General features: G+C 38.5%; 1 protein-coding gene across 12 annotated transcripts in view; it reads left to right on the top strand.

The window, feature by feature from the left end:
* The window catches only part of ERC1 (ELKS/RAB6-interacting/CAST family member 1), a 302814-nt gene that overhangs the window by 234279 nt on the left and 46064 nt on the right, over positions 1-22471 (top strand). For all 12 annotated transcript variants that reach the window (XM_054067600.1, XM_054067591.1, XM_054067580.1 and 9 more), the window contains one exon: positions 7846-7990. In XM_054067600.1, coding sequence (XP_053923575.1) covers positions 7846-7990 — 145 coding nt within the window. The remainder of the gene's footprint in view (positions 1-7845; positions 7991-22471) is intronic.

Genomic DNA, 22471 nt, shown 5'->3' with positions numbered 1-22471 from the left:
TTGTGACTACACTACTCTGATTCAACAAAAAAATTGTATTTTTATCTCTTGTATGTAATGGCATTGAGCAGAACAGTAAAAAGGTGTAAATTCAAGATGTTTCGATTTGCTGATGACAAACAACTTTTTATTTTCTTCTCACTTGGTCTGCTTGAATTTGCGATTCCTTTTTTGGTAGTTGTGAGGGTGGAGATCGGGGATGAGAAACACTGCTGACATGCCATCCAGACAAGGCTGATTCAGGAAACAGGTACAGGAATGGGAGGAGTGGTATTATCCCTTTTGACTGAGGGTGTAAGGCTGTGTTAGGGAAATTGATTTGCAGCCTGAGGTTTGATGATTCCCAGCTGTAATTAAAAGAGCAGGTAGTACATGCAGCCAAGCGAGGTTTTTTCCCCACCTTCCTGCAGCTAGAGGTTGCTACTGTTTCTTTTGGATAAGTGTTTTGCTCATTTTGGGATACTTTGTGCTTTTCATTTAGCTGCATCTTAAATGCTGAAGAAATTGTAGCTGGTGCAGAATTTGGCACCTTGTGTATTTGTTAAGGTACTGGTCTATTAGCATCTTGAAATGGTGTTCTCTGGCATGACTGCCAATATTTTTCAGGGTTATAATTGAGACTGAGATTCTGATACCCAGAGCTCTGTGAGGACTGCCTTCTCCCTGTGAGGTACAGCAACCACACTAACAGAACAGTGGCTGCTAATTGCCAGCATCTCAGGGTATTAGAAACTGGAATTCACCCCCCACATGGCAAGCAGTGTTTCTTAATTTTATGATGATGTTTTATAACCAGCAAAAAAAATAGGAAAAAATGCTGAGTTTGGAACTACCACTGCAGATGTGTCGACGCAGTTTATGATGAAAAGGGTGATATTAGCACCAGAAGTGTCTTATTGGATCAGTTCTTTGGTGCATTGTATTTCTAATTATTTTTTAAGAGTTTATCAAGTGTGGCCCACTCAAGCAGTGTCATTCTACCAAACTCATGAAATGACTACATACTGTGTCCTAACACCTATATGCTCTAAGCTGTCATCTGAATGTTTGTCTAGCTTTCTCAGTACTGCAATACTTTATCCGAATCTCTTTGCCTGCGAGTTCTTTATGTTGTTGCCACTTCATGGGAACTTTTTTCTAATTTATATGCAAATAATACAGTTCTTTTTGTAAAGGTGGCTCTTATGAATTCCTGTGATAGAAAGACTTTAAAAGCCTGATCAGCATTTTCTGTAGGCTTTGAGTTAATGCAGTGGACAAAAATCAGACAACTAAAGCAAGTACTGCCTAGGTAGCAGGTCTTTCCTTCTGTGGTGACTGATGCTCTTACCGTGGGAGTGAGTAAACAATTTATGAAGTAGCAGAACCTTTCCAGTCTGAAGCCTTGTTTATGAAAGGCATAACAGCCATGATTACGGTTTATCTTAATGTACCAGGATGAAAACTCTGGCAGGTCAGTCATCCCTCGTGGAAAAGCAACAGTCTCCGTTGAAGGAACTGACTGGATTTCTATGGGCTTGTAGCTACCTGAGCTCTCCAAATTTGCATCAGACCCTTAGATATTGTAGATTAACACCAGCTAGAAGGAAAGCAGATTTAATCCATATAATGAAACTGGGCCTGATGGAATTATCGCAGTTCCTTGGTGACATTAAAATCAAAGCTGCTGCTTTTATATTGTCTCATCCACACTTTCAGAAATACTCCACATAGGAAGAAATTTCATAATTTGAAATAAAAGTATGTAGAACAATGTATTTATAGTATTTCTATATGGAATTTGTGTTCTCTCTGACATGTAAACATATTATTTTAATGAATATCTATAGCGTTGATGTTTTGAAGCATTATTAATTCGGGGGTGGGGGTGTGGACTAGATGTTCTCCAGAGGTCCCTTCCAGCCCCTCCCTTTCTGTGATTCTGTGATGAATTCAGCACTGTTTGCAGCCTGTTATTCTTTCTAATTATACAGCTGATAAATATTCCAGCATTTTGACCCTTAAAACTGTGCTGCAAAGTACAAAACTGCTTTTAAAAATTCACTTACTATTATCTTTTACTAGAAAAGATCCCTCTCCTTTACTGGGAAGGAGCTAGGAAGGAATTGGATAGTCTCCTGAAACCAAGCGCTGTAGAGAACTGCTTAAAGACGTCTTGATCCTGTTGTTATTTGTAAGGCAAAGGATAAACTTGGCTCCTCTGATAGTTAAAAACATTTTTAGGGTTGTGGAAAAATCTTTATTATTACTACTTAATGGACTTACCCTGTTACACCTTATATGCAGGAATAGAATCATAGGATCATATAATCACCAGGTTGGAAAAGACCCTTAAGATCATCGAGTCCAAGCATTCCTATCTGCCACTAAACCATGTCCCTGAGCACCTCATCTACCCATCTTTTAAACACCTCCAGGGATGGTGACTCCACCCCCTCCCTGGGCAGCCTCTGCCAGTGTCCAATGACCTCTTCTGTGAAAATTTTTTTCCTGATAGTCAGTCTGAACCTTCCCCAGCACAGCTTGAGGCCGTTCCCCCTTGTCCTGTGCCCTGTCACTTGGGACAAGAGGCCAGCACCCTCCTCTCTACAACCTCCTTTCAGGTAGTTGTAGAGAGCAATACGGTCTCCCCTCAGCCTCTTCTCAAGGCTAAACAACCCCAGCTCCCTCAACCGCTCCACATAAGACTTGTTCTCCTAGTCCTGCAGTGTTGAGGGCTACTGAGTATTTTGGAAGTCCCATGTCCCCATTTGCAAAAATATGTTGTGGCTCACTAAAGAGGAAAAAGAGAAATGAAACAAACTGCATATGTCTGCTGTATTCCAGAGAGATATACAGTTTTGACTACACTGCACACTAAGATGTTTTGGTGCTACTAGGACTTGGTAACTGAATTTTTATCAGTTGTAGTTCCTTATTTTCTGGATTCATTCAAATACATGGTCACTCAAACTACCAAAGCACTTATTCATCTTCATTCAAGCCTATACAAAAAATCTCATCTGTGCTGTGTTTGTTTTTTTCTAGGTTCTCTGTAAGCGTGTGTATGAGATGCTAGCACCTGCCATGTTAACTAAAGTTACTACAGCTGAAGTATTCTCTAAGAAAAATAGTATTCTGCATCTCAAGTTAAATGTTGTACAATTCTTTAAGCCTTTTTCTCTCTGCTGCAGAAAGATTTTGAAAATACTGCTTTGCTGGTTGCCTTCTATGGACTCCTATTTCAGCTTTCCCCTGGTAATATTCAGTCTGTTTTAAAATCTGCTTACCTCTTGTGAGCTGCTGTATAGCTTAGTTCAGGCTACAGAACCTGCCTGAATAGAGAGAAAAAGAGGCAGTTTCCGCCTGATGAATTGCCGTTGCCACAGCTACACTATTGCCACGATCTGAAATACCTGAATTAACTTAAGTGAGCTATGTTTATGTGGCGAGTCTGGCACTAGCTGGCATTTTAAAAGATCAGTGATCTTGAATTGGGGAACAAGTACATGCTTTGCCTGCCTGTTAGAACATTCCGGGGTCGCCGGTGTTGTGAACTGAAGATACAGTTTGCTGAAGAAGCTAAGCCTGTTCCACTGAGAGTTGCCTAAAGTGACACTGAGCCTCCAAGACTGAGTGCGGCCCTCCTGGCAGATTCACACAGCAGCTAATTTTTGCCTTCTTGCCACCTCACCTCACCTGTCTTACAACACGTTCTTCTGGTCTCCTTGGGGAAGACAGCTCTCAAGAAAAGAAGCAAATCATTTTTGTAGTGCTTTTCAGTCACAAACATTATCTTTTGTTTGGTGATATTTGCTTTTTGTGATCTTTTTGAGTTATTTTAGCAATTCTGCATGTGTGACTCTCAAATTTTGGCCAATAGGGTGTTTTTTCTAAGCCATGGTAGCAAATATTATTCAGCAAGGATATAAGTAAGGCGCTGCTGTCCGTATCTCATTGTCCCAGTCCTGGAGTTTTCATTTAAGAAGTAGAGATGGGCCACAAATGGTTTGATTGCTTTACGTGCTATTTGAGGCACCTCCAATTTCCATACCAGAGTAATGGCTATATAGATACTGTTACAGAGATATTCTTGGCTCTGGTCCTGAATCATCAGCGAGGATTGTGGGTTTACTATTAAATGAGTGTTTCTTTAGAATCAGAACAGATTACCCTAAAGAAAGTGAAAATGACCAGAGCTCCAAGCCAGCCTGTCTTTCCCAGGATACCAATAGCTAGAAAAAAGCAGAGGTCATGGATCATGTTCTGTCACTTCACCCTATTGATATTTTTCATATTTCAGGCAGACATCCAAAATTGGATACTTTTCCACAAAGCAAAAGCAACAGAAACAAAGTAGCAATAATAATGCACCCATTCCCACACCCGCAATCTTGACACTACAACTGGGAATCTGATGCACACCTTTTCTTTTCTTCTACTCTTTGTTTCCATTAAGTCATCAGAATATTTGTATTTCTTCATAGGATAAATGTGTTACAGTATCTTTCGATTGTCCTAAAGTATCTTAAAAATGCCTAGCTTTGTGGTATCTCTCCTTGAAAGACAAGAAAGTAATTTAAGGTGCTGTTTTTTCTAGATATGATCTAGGCAGGATCCAAGTCCTCTCTAAACTGGATCTATTAGATTTCCTATGTAGTGGTACTCTGCTTAAAGCAGGCTCACTCTCTTAGTGTGTGCAAGAAAAACTTGTATAAATCCAGAAATAGATGCAGCCACAGAAAGTCCATTGTGTAGTGCTGCTCTGCTGTCAGGGAGTAAACAATTTTGTCTGTTGAAACACACCTTGAAATACATGTTTCTTCCTTGTTTTTTGATACAGGATCCATGGCTTCAGTTGGGATCCTGATAACAGCAAACTCCTGCGCATGGTTAACTTCAGCAAAACTCTAAGTGATCATTGGAGTGACTGAGGGGATGGAGATTAAATCTTAGCCATGGTTTTTTGTGCTCTGGTTTCTTCTGCTGTGCAGTGATAGCATTCACTGGCATAAATGTTTCTAAGGCTTCAGTTGCTGACTGGGATCAAAAGGAAGCCACGTCATCCGTCAGTCACTCTCTTCTCATTTAAACCTGTAATGTGTAGGAAAAGGTTGTTCTTCCATCCCACCTATTACTCATCTGAAAGCAGTCATGGACTTTCTCGTCGTTGAGTCAGTTTTCACCCATTCTCTTAGCAAAACTAACATGCCACTGAAGTGAGTTCAGTATGATTTTTTTCAACCCATAAAAAATAACAATGGCTTTTAAAATGTCTCACCCATACAACTCTCAAAGAGAAACAACCTCAGAACCTGGAAGTTTCTGTTCTGAGGGTGTGGAGATGACATACCTTTCACATAACTCTGCAGGTAGAAGTGCTGTGCTGGCTGCTGCCAAGCTGACTTAAAAGATTGTAGACCTGAGCTGCTTCTCAGAGGCTACCGTTTTGTCAGATCTGTTGGCAGGACTGCACGTGTAGTCGCTTCCTGGTCGTAGTCTATTAAAATAATGTATTGAGGGGCTCTTAAAGGTATTGTTCGTACTTTTTAGAACAAGGTCAAGAAGCAAATATATGCAGTTTTTCTCACAGATTGGAGAAGAGATTACAATGTATCCAGGCCAGTAAGTTCAGACAGTAAGACAGCTGAGCTGCAACCAATGCAAGCTATCTGACTACGTCCTGCATATTTAGGTATGCGTCTCCTGTACCCTTGATGTAAGCACTGAAGTGCCTGATAAAGCTCTTTCACTTTCCATCCTTAGAAACTTTACAATATTCAGTATATCTTTCCATGCTCACCAAGGTCATAAAATTTGTAGTTTTCAGCATTTTAGCAGGTAAAAACTTCTGTACTCCAGCTGTACCAGTCCTTTCCCTTTTCAAGCCTTCGGTTTCAAAGTCCAGTATGTTAGATCATAGAATCATAGCATGGTTTGAGTTGGAAGGGACCTTAAAGGTCATACAGTTCCATCCTTCAGGTTGCTCAAAGCCTCATCCAACTTGCCTTGAAGACCTTCAGGGATGGGGCTTCCACAACTTCTTGGGGGAAGATGCAGATTTTCAAAACATATTAAATAAAAGCGTTGTCCATTTGCCCTGTTCTTCTCAGATTTTCTCAGTCATCTATGCTTTTACATGGAGCTCAGTGAGTACTTTTTGGAGCAAGTATTATTACTTTACCTACAATAAAAAATTCCTAACTATGATTAACTTGACTTGTTTATAAAGAAGATGCAGGAAGAAAAAGAGAAATCTATTTCACTACAAATTAAATCTGCCCAAGGAGTGGTAACAGGTGAACTAGATAAAGCAGATTTAATGTCACTGCTACCCTCAAGAGTTTGCCAGTGTGATCCTAAGTCACCAGATTGTGATGGGTCTTTATTAAAGAAGATCATGACAACAAACAGAAAAGAAAGATATATTGATATAACTAAAAGTAATCTTAATAGGTTACGTTAAGCTTTTATAACTTTTCTTACATCTTTAATGGAAGACTAATTGCTATGCCAATGTAATTAGCAGAATAATTGCTATTGACATGATTAAAGAATAGTTTTAAAATATCTAATTATTTTTAACAATCATTCTCTGAAATTAGCATTATGCTTTTTATAATAAACTAGAGCAGGTAAAATTTGGATTATTTGGGACTTTTTTTTCAACTACTTTAACTGCATTTGCAACTAAATTTCTAGATGAAAGGTGGATAGGAAATCTGTAGTATTCAGAGTTTGTTTTTCATCATCACTCCTGCATGATACCATTTTTCACACTGCCACAAACGGTTGGGACTTAATTTTATTCCTTCTTTGCAAAGTGATGAGAGGTGGGGAGAGACACCCCTATTGGGCAGTAAGTCCAAGTTTTCATTTGTATCCTCTTGCACATCCTGATTTGGCTACTAGAGAGGTGAGGATTAAGGTCAAAGGAGAGAAATAGTTGTTTTCCTTCAAACAGAGCAATCCTTTGCATTCATTTGGGAACTGCTGTTTTATGATCAGGGCTGTTGTCTTTGTCTCCTCTCTTCCTAGTATCTATAAAACGTGTCTGAACTCTATTTGTAAGATTTTTTTGCTATTGGGGAAGAGTATGGGAAGGTTGTATTTCTGTATGTAGTTATTATAGTGCTTGAGCCTCAATATCTTGCTACAGAATGTTCTTGCTTACACCATTTCTGCAAGGCTACAAAAGGTTTGTGATGAGGGCAGGCCTACCTTTGTCTTAATTACTCAGGACATGCATCCAACAAGCTATTGGTTACTCACAAGAGAAGTCAAAGAATAGCTCGAGTATCCTTGAAGGCATCTATTTCAACATCTGTCCTGTAGCACACAAGCGTGCATGTCAACATTTCCTTGTGGGAATATATTGTATTGTCCAATTGATTTCAATAAACTTGTCACATGCCATCTTCTTTCTAAAATAGCTACATGAATAGGCAGTATAACCTAGTATAATTTAACACAGGAGTCTTGTGATTAGTCCAGCATTTGTGCATGTGTTCTTGAAATCTGTTTTGGAAATGTATAGAACATTATAAAGAATGAAAATGTTCAGCCAAAGTAATAGTAAATGGTAGTTATTAAAAACTGAGAATCTGGGTGGAGAATAATAACATATAATTAAAAGTTTTTCATATCATATAAGCAATAATTTGGTATCGGCACAGTCATTTAGGAGGAGGCAAGCCGGTCTTGACCTCCTGCTCCAACAGTGGACATATAAGCATGACAAACATACTTATTACTGTTCTTCAGACTTGATTGGTGCTATGGCATTTATGATATGTTCAACTTTTTGTAAGGGCTTCCTCTACATTTTGCAGGATAATAATGTATTGATATGGGGGTTTTTTTCAGACAAGAAGCTCTTCTTGCTGCCATTAGTGAAAAAGATGCCAATATTGCTCTGCTGGAGCTTTCATCCTCTAAGAAGAAGACCCAAGATGAAGTGGCCGCACTGAAACGAGAGAAAGACCGTCTTGTGCAACAGCTTAAGCAGCAGGTGGGTAGAGGAGGGCTAGAAAGGAAATTAATTAATAATCTGGTGTGAGATTATCTTAATTTATGAAATTTATAATGTATAATCCTGTTGTATGTTGGGATGGAAAGTGCCTGAATAACAAATTCAAACAATCTACCAGTCAAGAAACCTTAAAATAAGGTGGAGAAAGAGAAAGTCTCAATGTTGAGGGAAGTTTCTTTGTGTCACTGTCCGAGTAGTAAATGTGTGATAGTATGTATAGGAAACTGAGATGGACACTTGGTTATTATCTTCTACAGGCACAAATTACCCCAGATTCAGGGAAATGTAGTGATACTTCTTTTGCTGGTCTGTGTTTGCCTTGCCGGGGAAGAAGAAACATTTACTTTAGAAGAAAACTCTTCTTGCTGTAAAGCTCAAATATGGATGTGTTACACCACACAGTCTCTACTGTGATTTCTAATTGCGACGGGAACACCATATGGGAATGACAGCTACTAGAGCGGAATTTGAGAGGTCTTATGCTTGTGAGGAGATTGATCCTTTCCTATTTCTGGCCTCTCCCATTTCTAAGTTCTTTTTGTATTGGCATAACAATCAGAAAAAGTGTGTTTCTGTTCAAGCATTTAAGATTGTGTTTCAGTGGTGAAAGCAACATTGCCAGTAAAACACAGAGGAAGTAAAAGGCATCCCTGGCAATAAGAGATTGAGGATCTGAAAAATCGGCATAGATTTTTTTTTCACTTCACCACTTCTGGTGGGTTTTCCCGAGTTATTCCCTTGCCATATTCCCTGTAATAGCACATATGCTGCTGCCAGTCCAGTATCAATTTCTTCAGTGCTACCGATTCCATTTTCACAAAGTTTTATGTGCAACAATTGATCTGTCAACGAGATGATTTCTGTTGCTGTTAAAGATAGTAAGATAAAACCAGGTCTGCTTTCTGATAAGGAATTTCTGTGCTTCTTCATTTGGAAACACGAGTAGATTACCGGTCTTATATAAGACAACAATTATTTAAGGTTTAATTTAAGAACAGTAATTTTGATTGTTAGACCAGCTGTAAAATTATCAACAAGTATGGTTTACAGACTTGTATTATTTACTTCTGAACAACAGTTGTAATTACTTCCACTTGTCAACCGCATGACCTCCTACTGGAACAGGATTCAGGAGTGGTCACAGTGATGTAAAGTGCTTATTTTCTTCATGTAACTGTCTGTAGGTATAGCAGCCATAACATACCAAGAGAATTTGGAATCTTATTTTCAGTTCTTGTTGTCCTAAGCTTAAATTCTAGCACTTTCATGCCCCTTGCCCTTCTCAGTTACCTTCTGATTGTCTTTTGTGTGTAAATGGAAAAATCTTTAGTGTTTCGTGGTGGGTTTTTGTGTACTGAAAAATCATGTGTATTTAATTTATGTTTTAAGGTTGTGGTTATCTGTAATAACTTAGGTTTCAGGTAGGTGATTTTTTTCCAGCATTGTTATAGTTCGTAGCATTAGTTTTCAGTGCTTCTAAGTCTTACAATGTTATGTGGCTTTCTTAAAAAGACATGGCCCTTAAGGATGCCCATTCTAACTGCTTTTCTGTATGGATGTGGGATACTTAAATGCCTAAATAAACTAAAACTGCAAAGGAAATTAAGTAATTGTTCATGCTATGAAATGAGAACATTTCTGACCTAATGTTGGAGCAATAGTCCCTTTTCAAAAAATTCACTGGAATATCCAATTGCCTTTGAAGTTTCTGGTTCTAAAACTCCAGCTAAGAAGTCTCATCATTATTTAGGATTGCTATCTTAAAAAAAAAATAAAAAAAAAGAAAGAATAAAGTAATCTCAACACATTGGTACCATGAGCAGTATAAACACAAGCTATGTATAAGTACTATAAGTATCAATATAAAATTGGAGACTGCACTGCAAGGTATTCTCCTATGCATCCCCAGTCCCCGTGGTAAAATATATGTTTATATGTTAAAAAACTCAACTATATTTGTAGTGTACCTGAGAAATAGATATTTAACTGAGCAGTGATTTAACATGTCCTCCCTAAAATCTGTCCTACATCTTAAAGATCTTTTATGTCTTTTTGTGTGCAGCTTTCAACACATTGAAAGAAAAGCTCCTCAAAGTTACTTATCATGGGGCAGTAATACTCACATCTATAAGTTGCAGGGGATCTGACATTGCATTTATTTTCTTCAGTACCAGTAGTTTTAGTATGTACTTTTTCTGCATCAATAGAAGTCATACCAACTTTGACAGCTCCAGAAATAGGAGATGGGTCAGAAGAGGAGGCTGTGAGATTTTACAGGATCCTTGTTACTGATACAGTCAGAAAATCTCATTTTTCCACATGCTTTGCAAATAATTTGCGTACTTGGCCCTGGTGGTCCTGTTCAGTTATATAGGTCACAAGTCTTATATTTTCCAACAAAACAACTGTGCTGCTTCATCAATTCAAGCTTTGTCTACATGGACGTTTTTCTGCATCTTGAGAACAAAGGTCCACCTGTGTTTGCCAGCTCCACAGGACTATACTTACATAGTATTTCAGGAACATCCTGAAAATTTAGCTGTAATTCCTAAATTTACAGTAGAAATTGTGAATGGAAAAATCTTTCAGACTTGCAGATATATTGAACACAGATGTTCAAGAAAAGCAAGCAATGCTAGTTAATCAGTATCTTCTGGAAGACTTCGAAAAGCAATTCTGGAGCCTAAAAAGTTTATTCAACCCTTCAGATTCAGAGCTGGGATCCTAACGTCAGTAATTACTTCATTCTGCCTTTAACATTGTTTCAGAGCTGTTGAGCTGCCTAATAGATATTCAGTATTTCAGTCCGTCCCATTTCTAGCAAATGCTTAGACTTTGTCATGGGAAAGCAGCTCTTTCAGTTGCCTGGCAGGCACAGTTGACTAAAAGATTCCTGTTCCCACGTGCATGGTATGCAAATGGAAATGCTGAGGAATATCAGAAGGAGATGTTTTGTGTGAAGAGTTATGCATGCTGTCGTAGGTACCGTAGGCCTGATCGCTGAATCTCACTGTCAACTGGAAGGAGCCTCTGACAGAGGTAGTGTTTTAGGAAAGCAGTTTTCTGACTATGCTGCAGTAATGCGTGTGAATGGATCAAAGTGTGTATGATAGGATTCAGATTATGCCTTTTCATTCTTGTGCTGGTTATCATTGAGTTGCAACAATGGCTCCCATTGTTAGCAGATTGACTTACTGTTAATTGACCAACCTTAGAGTATAGAAAGATACAACTCTCCCAAAACAAAAACTCATCCTACTGATGATCCTCAATTTACTTACTTAAAAAAAACACTCCGACTTCTTCAGCCTTTTAATTTCATGTGATTGTTATTTATTTAAAAATACTGGTAAAGACAAGTAGATTCATCACGGTAACGTTGTACAGATTCTGGAGGACTCTGTGGTTATTCGTTGCTTTAACTCTCCTTTCTCACTTCCCAACACTGTCACGTTCCTGGTCGCTCACACGGGAATGGTATTACTGTGAAAGAGAAGGAGTCCTGCCAAAGACATTTTGGTTCTTTAATTTCTTTAAGTATGTGTGTTAAAGTTTGGATGAAGAGAGGCATTTGGGAAAGAGGATATGGCATCAATGTTGTTTTAATTTAGAGTTTCTAGGCTCTGAATTGCAGGAATGCGCCTCAATATAGAGACCATTTCCTAATGAGGCATTCGGCATTGACCAGGCTTTCCAGTAAATGGAGCTGCCTGTTTCATATTGGTTGTCAGTTTGTGTGAGGGATTTCCTCTATCATCGGAAAGGCAGGCCAATTGCAGGGCGAGGGTCACCAGCTAATGTGGTCCCAATTTACTTCCTCCAGAGTACTTTGTGAGTAGTTCTTGGAGAAGCAGTGGTTGGGAGGCTGCTTCACCAGAGAGGGTTGGGGCTGATGCAGGAAAACAGAGCTGAAGATTGTCTAACAAAGTCCAGATGTAGCGTGGCGAGCGCCAGCCAGCGTGCTCAAATTATACACCATACAGAAGCCCGCGTGACATGTGTCATGCTGGAATTGACGGAGACCCAAGGAGCTTTGGCCTGGTTTGTGGCAGCACAGCCACCACTCATCTGGTAGAGAGGGCCTGTTGCTGTTTATTCCTTTATTTGTCAAGCGAGCTTTTAGCAATGAGGATGTAATAGGACGAAGTACTACTCTGCTGTTTAGAGTTGAACAGGAAGACATATTAAAATGGGCTGAGGTTTTCCTGTCTGTGGGATTTGATTCCTAAACACTTGGGGTTTTCTACTAGGAGCAAAGGTTGTCATTGTCTGTGTTTGTCCAGTGTCTAGCACAGTGGGGGCCCAGCTTGACCATCTCTAAGCATGACTATGCTACACATGCTAAGTAATAGTGGTGAAATTCTTAGAAGGCTCTGAACTGTATCAGTGGCAGTTTTCTGTGAGTTCAGAGTATTATTCAGTTAAATTGTTTGTAAATCACTATATTCACTTGTAGTATCGTGTTTCATAATTATTCCCAGTTCTTTTATAGTATGCTGTAGCAGACGCTACCAGGAATTAGTTTCATTCAGTATTACTGATGATGGGATCTCAAAAGTTTAATTTTAAGTGGTGTGACTCCAGGTTACGCTAATACTGAGTATGTTTTTATTATGCTGCCTTTTCCTAAATAAAAGTAATTTTCAGATTAGTTTCTCAGTCTTTTAAGAGCATATTGAGGTTCAATCCATGCTAGCAGAACCACACAGCTAAGCTTTCCCCAGGTATTTCATGAACATATGTTTTCTTCTATCACACAGATTGTTAATGATAAATACTGAATACTGCTGGGCTCAGGACAGAACTCCATGTAACCCACTTGATTTATTCAGTTATACCTGTAATCTGTTCTTAAAGACTATGTGAAGGAGACTTTCAGTCTTGGAAATTCTTTTCTATGGCTCATCTGTCTTTATCATTATAGTGCCGTTGTGCATCTGTAATCTCCCTTACTGCAATTTAAGCTCATTGCTACTTTTTCTGTCTGCTATCTGGGCACAGAAAAAAACCAAGACTATTTCTTTGCGCTTTTTAGGAGCCCTTTTAGTTTATATAGAGGTATCTCATCTGTGTTTTTCTCTAAACTGGTTAGTCTCAGTTCTTCTAGTTTTCATGTGACTTGTTTTCTAGATATATGATCATTCTCATTGTTCTTTCTTAGATTTTTTTGTCTTTTTCTTTCTCCAAGTGTGGTAGCTGAAATTGGACAAAGCTCAAAATGAAGACTTTCCTTAGCTGAAATTGTTCATGAGCATGTCACGTGAGACTGTCAGAAACTTTAATGGAGTCTTCCCAAAACTCACCAGTTCCCACTCCCGAAAATAACCATTGATATCTTTCATTCTAGTAGGTAAACTCTTTCCTGGTGTAATAAAGTCAGAGCTATACCGTCTTGTTTGTTCTTTTCCTTTTCTGTCCTAAAGTGATGTTCCCTGAGTATTGAAATAGATTTTGTAGTCACCTGAGGACAGTTATTAGTGAAGACTGACATAGAAAAGGCATGAGCATTTTGAGCTTCTTGGCTTTATTTTTTGATGGTTTTCACTTTTGACTGAGTAGAAGATAAACCTTTGTCTTCAGCTACCCCTTCATTCTAATGCACGTCAGTAATATCTACTTTTTGTGGGCTGTGATGTTTCAGCTACCTCTTCATTCTAATGTACACCAGTATACATCTACTTTTTCTCCCTTAGTACTTCAATTTCATCCAGTGGCTCACCTTTCCTGGTTTTCCCATATACGCTCTTGCTGTTCACTTATAGTCAACTAAGTGAAAAGAGCTCCTTTCTATTATAGTGAAGGTAGAGAAGAAACCTTATGCTACTGAAAGTATGAGTTATATAGTCAGCCTTCTTGGCAGAGATACCTTTAATACATGTCATTCGCTTCTGCTTCTATCTCTTCATCATGATCATTCCTTCCTCTGTAGGACAGCACAAACTGAGAGGCTGTTATTGAGTATTCCCATAAATTGAAAGGAATTTAGTGATGATTCATAATATCATAAGTTAGCATTTATGCAATATTTTTATATATATTTGTGTATATATATAAATATATATATAAACACACACATCAAGGCATGCAATTCCCAAAGCTGTTTTCTCTGTACTACTTTGTGCTTCTTCCCTGCAAAGATTTTGGCTGACTTTCCTTATGAGGCCAAGGTATTGCAAAGATTTGTTTCTCAAGTAAATGTGGTTCATGGGATCATGAGGAGAAGGAAAGAATTTTAGATTCCAGAATAGCTTCTCCCTTGAAAATTCTAATTTTCCACTGTTACTTGTTTCCCTGGAAACTGAGGACACTGACACCTGACACTCCTCTGCTGTGAACTTTTCCAAAGCAAAGTTCTGCTGGTTGGAGTCATTTCTATTTGCAACAGAAGAATGTAAAACAGGTCAAAAGAGACTGACAGGCAGGCATCTCTTACTGCCATGGAGCTGTATCAGCATGACCATGCTTCTGGCAGTTTTTATTACTACTGTGCCCGATGAAATAATACAGATTCTTTGGGTCATGCAGTTAGTCTTTGCTTTCCCTTAGCTGCCATGATTTGAAAGCATGTCTGATGAGAGCGATTACCCTATTAGCAACTGAATTTCTTCTTCAGGTGACCTAAGTACAGTCACTACAGGTAGGTGCTGACAGTAGTGCTGTTTCTGTGACAGAACTACTGTTGTTCTCCAAAAGCATCTGAGAGGTCCCAATGGTGTGATGGCACCTACTGAAGTTTAACAAGTGGGGATACCTCTCAAACTGCTGTCAGAAGAGGACATAGGAAGTCTAGGAAGATGTCTGAGTTTGGTGGTGTTGGCTTCTTTACAGTTGAGAAAACAAAGTGAAAGGTAATGTTTCAAACAAGCGATGAGATTCAGGACACTTGGATGCATCTTTGTTTATCAATCTCTTCACCACAGTACCCACATATTTGTACTAGTAAGAGAGGAAATAGATGCAAAAGTGAGGAAAGAAGACCTATGTGATAAGAAAGTTGAGAACAGACGGACAAGTTTGAAGGAGGCTTGCATGTGAAGGGTGCCTGCATGTGTTGGGCAGAACAGAAGGTACTCTTTGAATTCTGGTATTCTCTGAATGCCCAGTTAACCTATTTGAAGCAGCAGCAGACAGGTTAATGTACTTTGCCAGGAAATTTTCAGTGTACAGTGAAGCATTTTGAGAACTATTGTCAACTGTAGTGGACTTGTTACCCAAATAGTGTAGTCACAGCCTCGTTTACACACTACGTGGAATTTAGAGTCAGTGGAAAGTCATCCTTTTCCAGGTTCTTGTACCACTATAATCTGTAGGGTCAAATGCAGTTTAACAAAATTTGAATCTTCTGGCTTTAATATGCAAAGTTGCCAAAATGGGTAGGTTTTATAGTATATCCTTAGCAGTACTGACAGTGTAGCTGGCCTACATGTTAGCAGGGAGAAGTGGGGAAAATCACTCTTACATTTCCTATTCAGGAAACTATTGGACCAGAAACAGAAGAAACTTCTGGCTGAAGTGAATGTATATCCACTAATTGGCTCTCATCAGGCATTGCCAGCTGTCAAATACAAGCATCGCGGCTTTTGTCGGAGGCCCATAATCCACCCAGATTATCAATCACAGCGTTGCTTGTTCTTCCAGGCTTTGCTCCCCAGTAATTGTTTCTGTCAAGGGGGGATCTCTGCCAGGAGCCGGCCCCAGCATCCTGACAGCAGCCGAGTAGGCACAGGAAGTGAGGCTTCATCATGCCCTTGAATGCTGCTTCCTGAAGCCCAGCACAAGAAGCCTGGCAGATTAAAAGAAGCCACCTTCTCTCTGTCATGTACTCCAGACTTTTTTCCCATCATTTTCAATCATTGGTTACCACAGTAACAACACTCGGTGCAGCGTCAGTAGTCTTTTCTGGGGTAACATTCATCTTCCTATGGTATTATACCCTCCTTCTCCTCTCCCTCCTCCTTTTCCCTTTACCCTCTGCCTCTTGTATTGTTAACTAATAGTGTATGTTCATGTGAGTTCCTTGCTGTTGCTGGCCTCACGGTGCTGGAGAAGGGAATTGCCTGTAGCGCCACTAAAAACAGCCATGTCTGCTTTCTGTTTGGGGCTTTGCTTGTGTCTCAGCTGTTAGTTTCTAAGGCATTGCGATGGCTGAATTAAGACTGAACTTTAGGGTTTATAAAAGTACATTAGAACATGGTTGACAATACACTAATTGCTGCCCTTCCTTACCAGACATTGCTAATATTTAAAAAAGACTCTAGGGGCAAGTATTTCCCAAGTTCTATCTTGGTTTTCAAAAACCTGTTTCAGTCTGTTAGAAATATTCTTATATTTATTGATTATATTAAGATGTCCGTATTATAGTTTTACAGCTTTTTAATTCACTCAAATTTTGTACAAATAAAGGTTAATTTGAGAATTGCTGACAGCATCTACTGTCACATTTACAGTGTCTCTCATTCAAGGATTATGAACTTCTATCCTAAGTTATTTAAGCAATGTTGTCCCTGAGTAGAGAATCAGAATTTCTGGATGAGTTAGCAACTGAGACTCCATGTATTCCATTTCTCTAAATGACAAACAGGCTTCTGGTTGATATCAGTTAAAATTCCTAAGCCTACTCTGAGAGAACCAGGCTTGTTAGTGGTCTTGAAGATGTTAAGAGCACTGGGTGACCTTGGTGTCTCCTGAAGACTACACTAGGATATCTAATAATAGCCCTAAAAAATAATAAATTCTAAGCTGTGAATAGTATTTCTGGACATTAGTACAATGTAAAAATAGTCACTGTCATTTCACATCACAGTTGTGCTCTATGGCACTTTTCTGTAGTTATTGCAGCACAAACCACTGATCTGATAGGCACTGTTTTCAGTCAAGTAAAGAGAATATACTAGAACAGGTATTTTTAATTATGTATTTATGCAATTATGTGTTTATTTCTGTGAGACTTCTGTGCTTCTGTGAGACTTCTGTGCTTATGTTGTGAACAGTTACCGTCCCTCAGTTTCTGAGCTGATGAGTTCATGAGATAAATGCGAAAGCTCAGAGAGAGTGGTTTAGAAGAGCTCAGGATTGCCAATAGTTGTTCATTCAAGGAATAAAATTATGAGTGCATCATCGTTTGCTTAACTTCTATGGTTTGTGGAGTACTTGGGAAGGATCCATACACGACTGCTCCCTACTTGTTGTCCAGTGGCAGGATGTGCCTCAGGGGTAAAATATTTTGAGACTTTCCGACAATCACTTCTGTGGCTGAGTTGGCTTGGCATCACTCTTTTGGTATTTGACTTGATGATGTTTGAAGGCTGACCAGAAAATACAGTGAATTTATGATTATGTTTCAATCTTGTCACACATAGTTTAGGGAATTCTGAAGTTTTGGTGGCAGAGAGGATTCCACATAAACTTGTAAATAACCTTGATGGGATAAACCTGTGAATATATTTTTTGAGAAGAAACAGGAATTTCACACTAGAATTCCAGATACAGGAAAATTTTGAATGATTTGTTTGAACTCAGTAAAAATACTGGGATTTTCCAAGGTGAATATATAACCGTCCTTACTGATATTTCATTGATTAGACGCAACTTTTTCTTTGCTAAATTATTCCTGTTCATTAGGTCTGTATTACCTGGCACTGGCACTCACCTAGAAGACACACGTTCCTTTACATCATTGCCATTCAAAATGTGCTAACTTGGTACATTATGGTTATCTGTTCCTACAATTACTGGTGTTATTCCCCAGGGAAATCACATTACACTGGGCAGTTTCACACTAAAGCTATAAAGCAAGACTTTATTTGTGGTTGCTTCTCTTTGGATTAGAAGACCAAGAAATCTTGACTGTAAACACTGTCTTATATAAAAAAGCAACTCACATATTGATAGTCAGTAGAAAGAAAGTGGCAAAAAGCTGAAAAGCATTTTACCAGCTTCAGTATTGGTTTTAATTTGTGTAAGATCTGAAACTGGTGAGGTGATAGATGATGCAAGGTGTGTTCCAAAAACACGCGAGTAGAAGGCAAAGTCAGAGATATGATGTGACTGATTGTTTTCGTAAATTAAATATGTAGAACATTTCAAATAGATTACAGAATAACTGTTGTATGACTTAATATGTCAGTAATGTGTTCTTTACTTGGAGGAATGGTGAAAAGAATTGTGCACCTAGAAATATGTAATGAAAATTTATGATCTGTAAGGTAGAATATATTGCATGTTTGGGATTTTACTGTGTTGTCATGGGAGTGACATAATCAGTGCGTTTTTTGCTTGAGTAGGGAAAAATGTGTAGTCTGCAATAGAGAATTTTACTCTCCTCATCTTAAAGAAATATAATAAAAAATTAAATTATAAGCGTACAGAATGAACCTCAGCTTCGGTAAATAGTGAGCTGTTGATGAACAGTAGTCTCAGGTATTTTTGAGCTTATGCACTGAAATACCTCTCAGTTTACAGGTTTTTTTATCATCCACTGTATTAAGGTCCTTAGAATTCTGAAAATAATATCTCTTTTTGGATCAATCTGGTTGAGCCTAGTCCACTGCACTATATCTCAGGCTAATGAGTAGATAATGCAGGGGAACATGAATGTTTCATATTGCAGTTGATATATGCCATCAGTTAAGACTAGTTTCTCGATCCTAACTCTTCACTAATTTATGTACCAAGTTGTGGAAATCGATAGGATAGTATATCAGGTTCATCTAAAGGAATCATAGATTTATGAAATTAGGCATGAGTTACTTATGATAACAAATGTGTGGGTGCTGATGCCTGAAAATTCCCCTCAGTTCTGTTAAGTTCACGGTGTGTTCTAAAGAATCCACATCTTAAAAAATTACTGTACATGTTTTATGCTGAATGTATTATGCATTTTACTTCTTAAGTACATTCTATTTTCTGTTCCTCTTTTCTAAGATGAAAAAATATTCACAACAAAAGAAAAGGCGTGTAGTTTTTCCCTAGAGATCAAGTTTTTGCCACTTGACATTTGAGAATGTGTATAGGGAGAGGATGGCAGTTTTTCTGCTCATTGCTAACTTGGGCAGCTGTAGCAACTATCAACTCTGAAAAATAAAGATGAGAAGGTTGATACTGATGGAGATCCTGTTTGCGGTCCCTCCCTTGAATGGGGGTCTGTAGATGATGCTGTCAAATACAGGGTGGTGATTTTGACAGATCACCTTTAGAGTGATGGTTCTCTCCTGTCTCTGAACAGCAGAGTAATATTGAACACAAAATAAAGGAATGGTCTGTGTCTCCACTTCCTTGCCTTCAATGTAGTACCAAAGGTTAGAGTCTTTTCAGCACCAAAAAGTGCTTTTAGAGTTTGGTCCAAGACAGTGCATAAAGAAAAAACAAGTCTCAGACTTAGTGATCAAAAGATTGCTGTCTGATTTTATTTGGCATAATCAATCATTTATCTTATGGATATAAGATCAATGAGGTGGACAAGCACCCTCGGTTTTAGATATGAATAAATTTGCTGTTACAATAACATGTTACACAATTTCAGGTTTTCAGTAGCGTAAGTTAGTATTAGTTTCTCACTTTCCGTCAAGCTTTAATCTCCAAATAGATATTAAATTCTGATCACAGTACTGGTGACTGGGGGAGGTAATGGCCTTTTATCTTGAATACAGCCCTGGTTAAGGGGTAACATTTTATTAGGGGTATTGTTCTCTGTGTTTGAGCACAACTTCAGTCACAGACCTTAGTCTTTTGTTCTCTTTCTTTCTGTTTACCACCAATTCCTGTCTTTCCTAGTGTGAGTACAAATATTTCCTGTAGTTGAGTAAACAACAAATAAATGGATCTCTCAGCCAAGCTCTCAAAGCTGACACCAGCCAAGTTCTTCTTAGGATCTGAACACTCAAGTTATCACTTGGGTTTTACAGTAGGATTTTTATTTGGGGAGGAAATGTAATTTTTTTTTTTAAATATTCACTTTTATTCTTTTAATAGTTTAAGAAATTACTCTTCCCACTTGTTTTGCCTAGCTCAAAAAGTCACTGTAATTTTCGATACCACGCCAATGTGCCGGCCACCTCCAAAACACTAGTAGATATAACCTTGGCTTTGCATCCTTTATTGCAGCTAGCAACCGAAACTTCTGCCAACTGCTGACATTAATGGTGTTGAAAAAATAATAAAAGGAATATAGTGTTCCTTAAGAACATACACACATATAAGTTGTTTAAAACTTGGAAGACTGCATGGGTTTATTTGCTCTGTGGAAGTAATAAGTACTTTTACCTTCTTATTCTGCTTTTTTTCTTCTTTTTATTTTTAAAGGGAAATATGTTTATTTATATGCACAGATTTTGTGTGTCTTTCAAATCTCTTCCATATCTCATTGAGAGACAGGCAAAATATCAGTATGTTCTTCTTGACTGGAAAAAAGGAAATCACAGATTTGGTGGGAAGGATCCACAGACTGGGAAATTCAGACTAAGACAAGTGCCTTATGGTCCATCTCTGTCCTTTTCATTCCTATCATCAGAAATTTATTAATGTCTCTTCCTCCTCTTTCACTCTCTTTCACAGTTACTACAACTGACTAGTCCTCTATTGTCAGCCAGCAATCTTTTGTATGATACAAAGAGGGCTTAAAAAGGATGAAGGCTTCCTTGTTATCTCCTAGGTCTTCTAGTTGCAAAGAGAGCAGCTGAGGTTGCCCCTGTCCTTCTATTCATTCCTCTGTACTTATTCCTCTGCTTTGTCACAGCTCTTTAACATGAGGTATCTCCTATCTGATTTAATGACTTTGCAGTAAAAGGATTGTCAAAACATGGGAGGTATGACTGGCTGTTTCTTCATCTTATTCCACAAACCTTTTTCTTTTGGTAGTTCTATAGTGGACACAGAATTTTCTAAGATTTTTTTCCAAGCTTTACACTGTGCTTTATGGTGCCCATTGGGTGGGCCTCTACTCATATGCAAAGGCATAATATAATGTAAATCACAGAAAGACAATAGATGAGGAACAGAGCAGGCAATGACAACAGGAATACTGTCTGAAATGCAGACACCTTCAAGAAATTTATCTAACCAAATGGGTACGTCTCTACATATTGCATGCCAAGAAAGGAAGCCAACTTATTTCCTTGGTAAGAATAATTTCAGTACAAATAACAGTACAAAATCTGAATGTTTCTTCAGTCTTTCCAGATAGTACTGTTATTTAAGCTTTGATGCAAACTAAATAGGAAAAATCAACCTCTGTAGGAAGAATAAGAAATAAAATAAAAAAAGAAGTATTGGTTTGTTGTGATTCCCTTTGCTTATGTACTGCGTGCAAGGGCGGGGTAGATGGACAGGACTCGTCTGTCCGGCTCTGTATTACACATGTGCGGCTGTGTGCTCAGGCAGGAATCCTGCCTCTGTGGACCAAACACAGGGACATTGTAGATGGACAGGAATCCCGTGTCTGTGGACCACACGCACAGATGGTGTGGACAGACAGGAATGCAATGTCTCTGTGTTTCTATGGATCTTCTGAGGCAGGGCTCTTATACATGGATGTCAACCCTAATAATTGGCCATACAGAGAAAATTCTTAGCTTTAATTTAGTTTGGGGTAGCAAAGCTCTGTTGGTTGTCAAAGGAAATGCCCTTTCAACTCTTCCCTCCAGCAGTTACCGTGGAGAATTTTGCCTAGATTCAAAGATGAAAGCAAGGTAGAAAAAGAATAATATTGGCTTTCTTTTTCTTTTATATGCAACAGCTTTTTAAATTAATTTCAGAACAAGCATAAATAGTCTTGAGGTTTTGGTGTGTTTTTTTAAAGAGTTGCTATCAACACTGTTTATATCATGTAGACACAGACACATTCGTGTGTACACCCAGAGCTGGGTTCTGGGCAGTTACAAACCATCTGTGTTGAGATGATACTGAGCAGCTCACATCGCCTTAGCATCCAGAAATCTGTATCTGTACATAACTACTTTTTGCCAAGAACAGCATGTATGGAGGGGGGCTGCTACTAACAGCTCTTTGAAGCTGCAGGCAAATGCAATTGAACCAGTGAGTCATGTAATAATAAAAATATATAAGCCTTAAAGGGGTAAAATCTCTGCTATATACTTTCCAAAAATAAAAATACCTGCATAAAGGGTTGTTTTCACTATATTTGTTGTAAAGACACAGTCACAATAGACAAAGATTTGAAAACTTCCGAATTATATCAACTAGGAAAGATATATGTATATATACGTGAGCAGATGGCCTACAAAATTATGTTGTCAAAGCAGGGGACCATGACTAGTTTTTAAGATTTTATAGTAGGATGCATCTTGTATATAAATTCATATATGAGATTTTGCCAGTCAGTTTGTATAGATATTGCTGGACTGGGAAAGTTTCTGATTTGAGACTAGGAAGAAAGACTAAGAGACAAAAGCAGAGTGACTAAAGCAGTTGTGTTACACAGACAGCTTTGCTGAGCATAAGCAA

Source organism: Cuculus canorus, chromosome 1, assembly GCF_017976375.1.
Source record: "Cuculus canorus isolate bCucCan1 chromosome 1, bCucCan1.pri, whole genome shotgun sequence".
Taxonomy (NCBI): Eukaryota; Metazoa; Chordata; class Aves; order Cuculiformes; family Cuculidae; genus Cuculus; species Cuculus canorus.
Note: the sequence above shows the minus strand (reverse complement) of the source record. Positions and strands in the feature narration are given on the sequence as shown.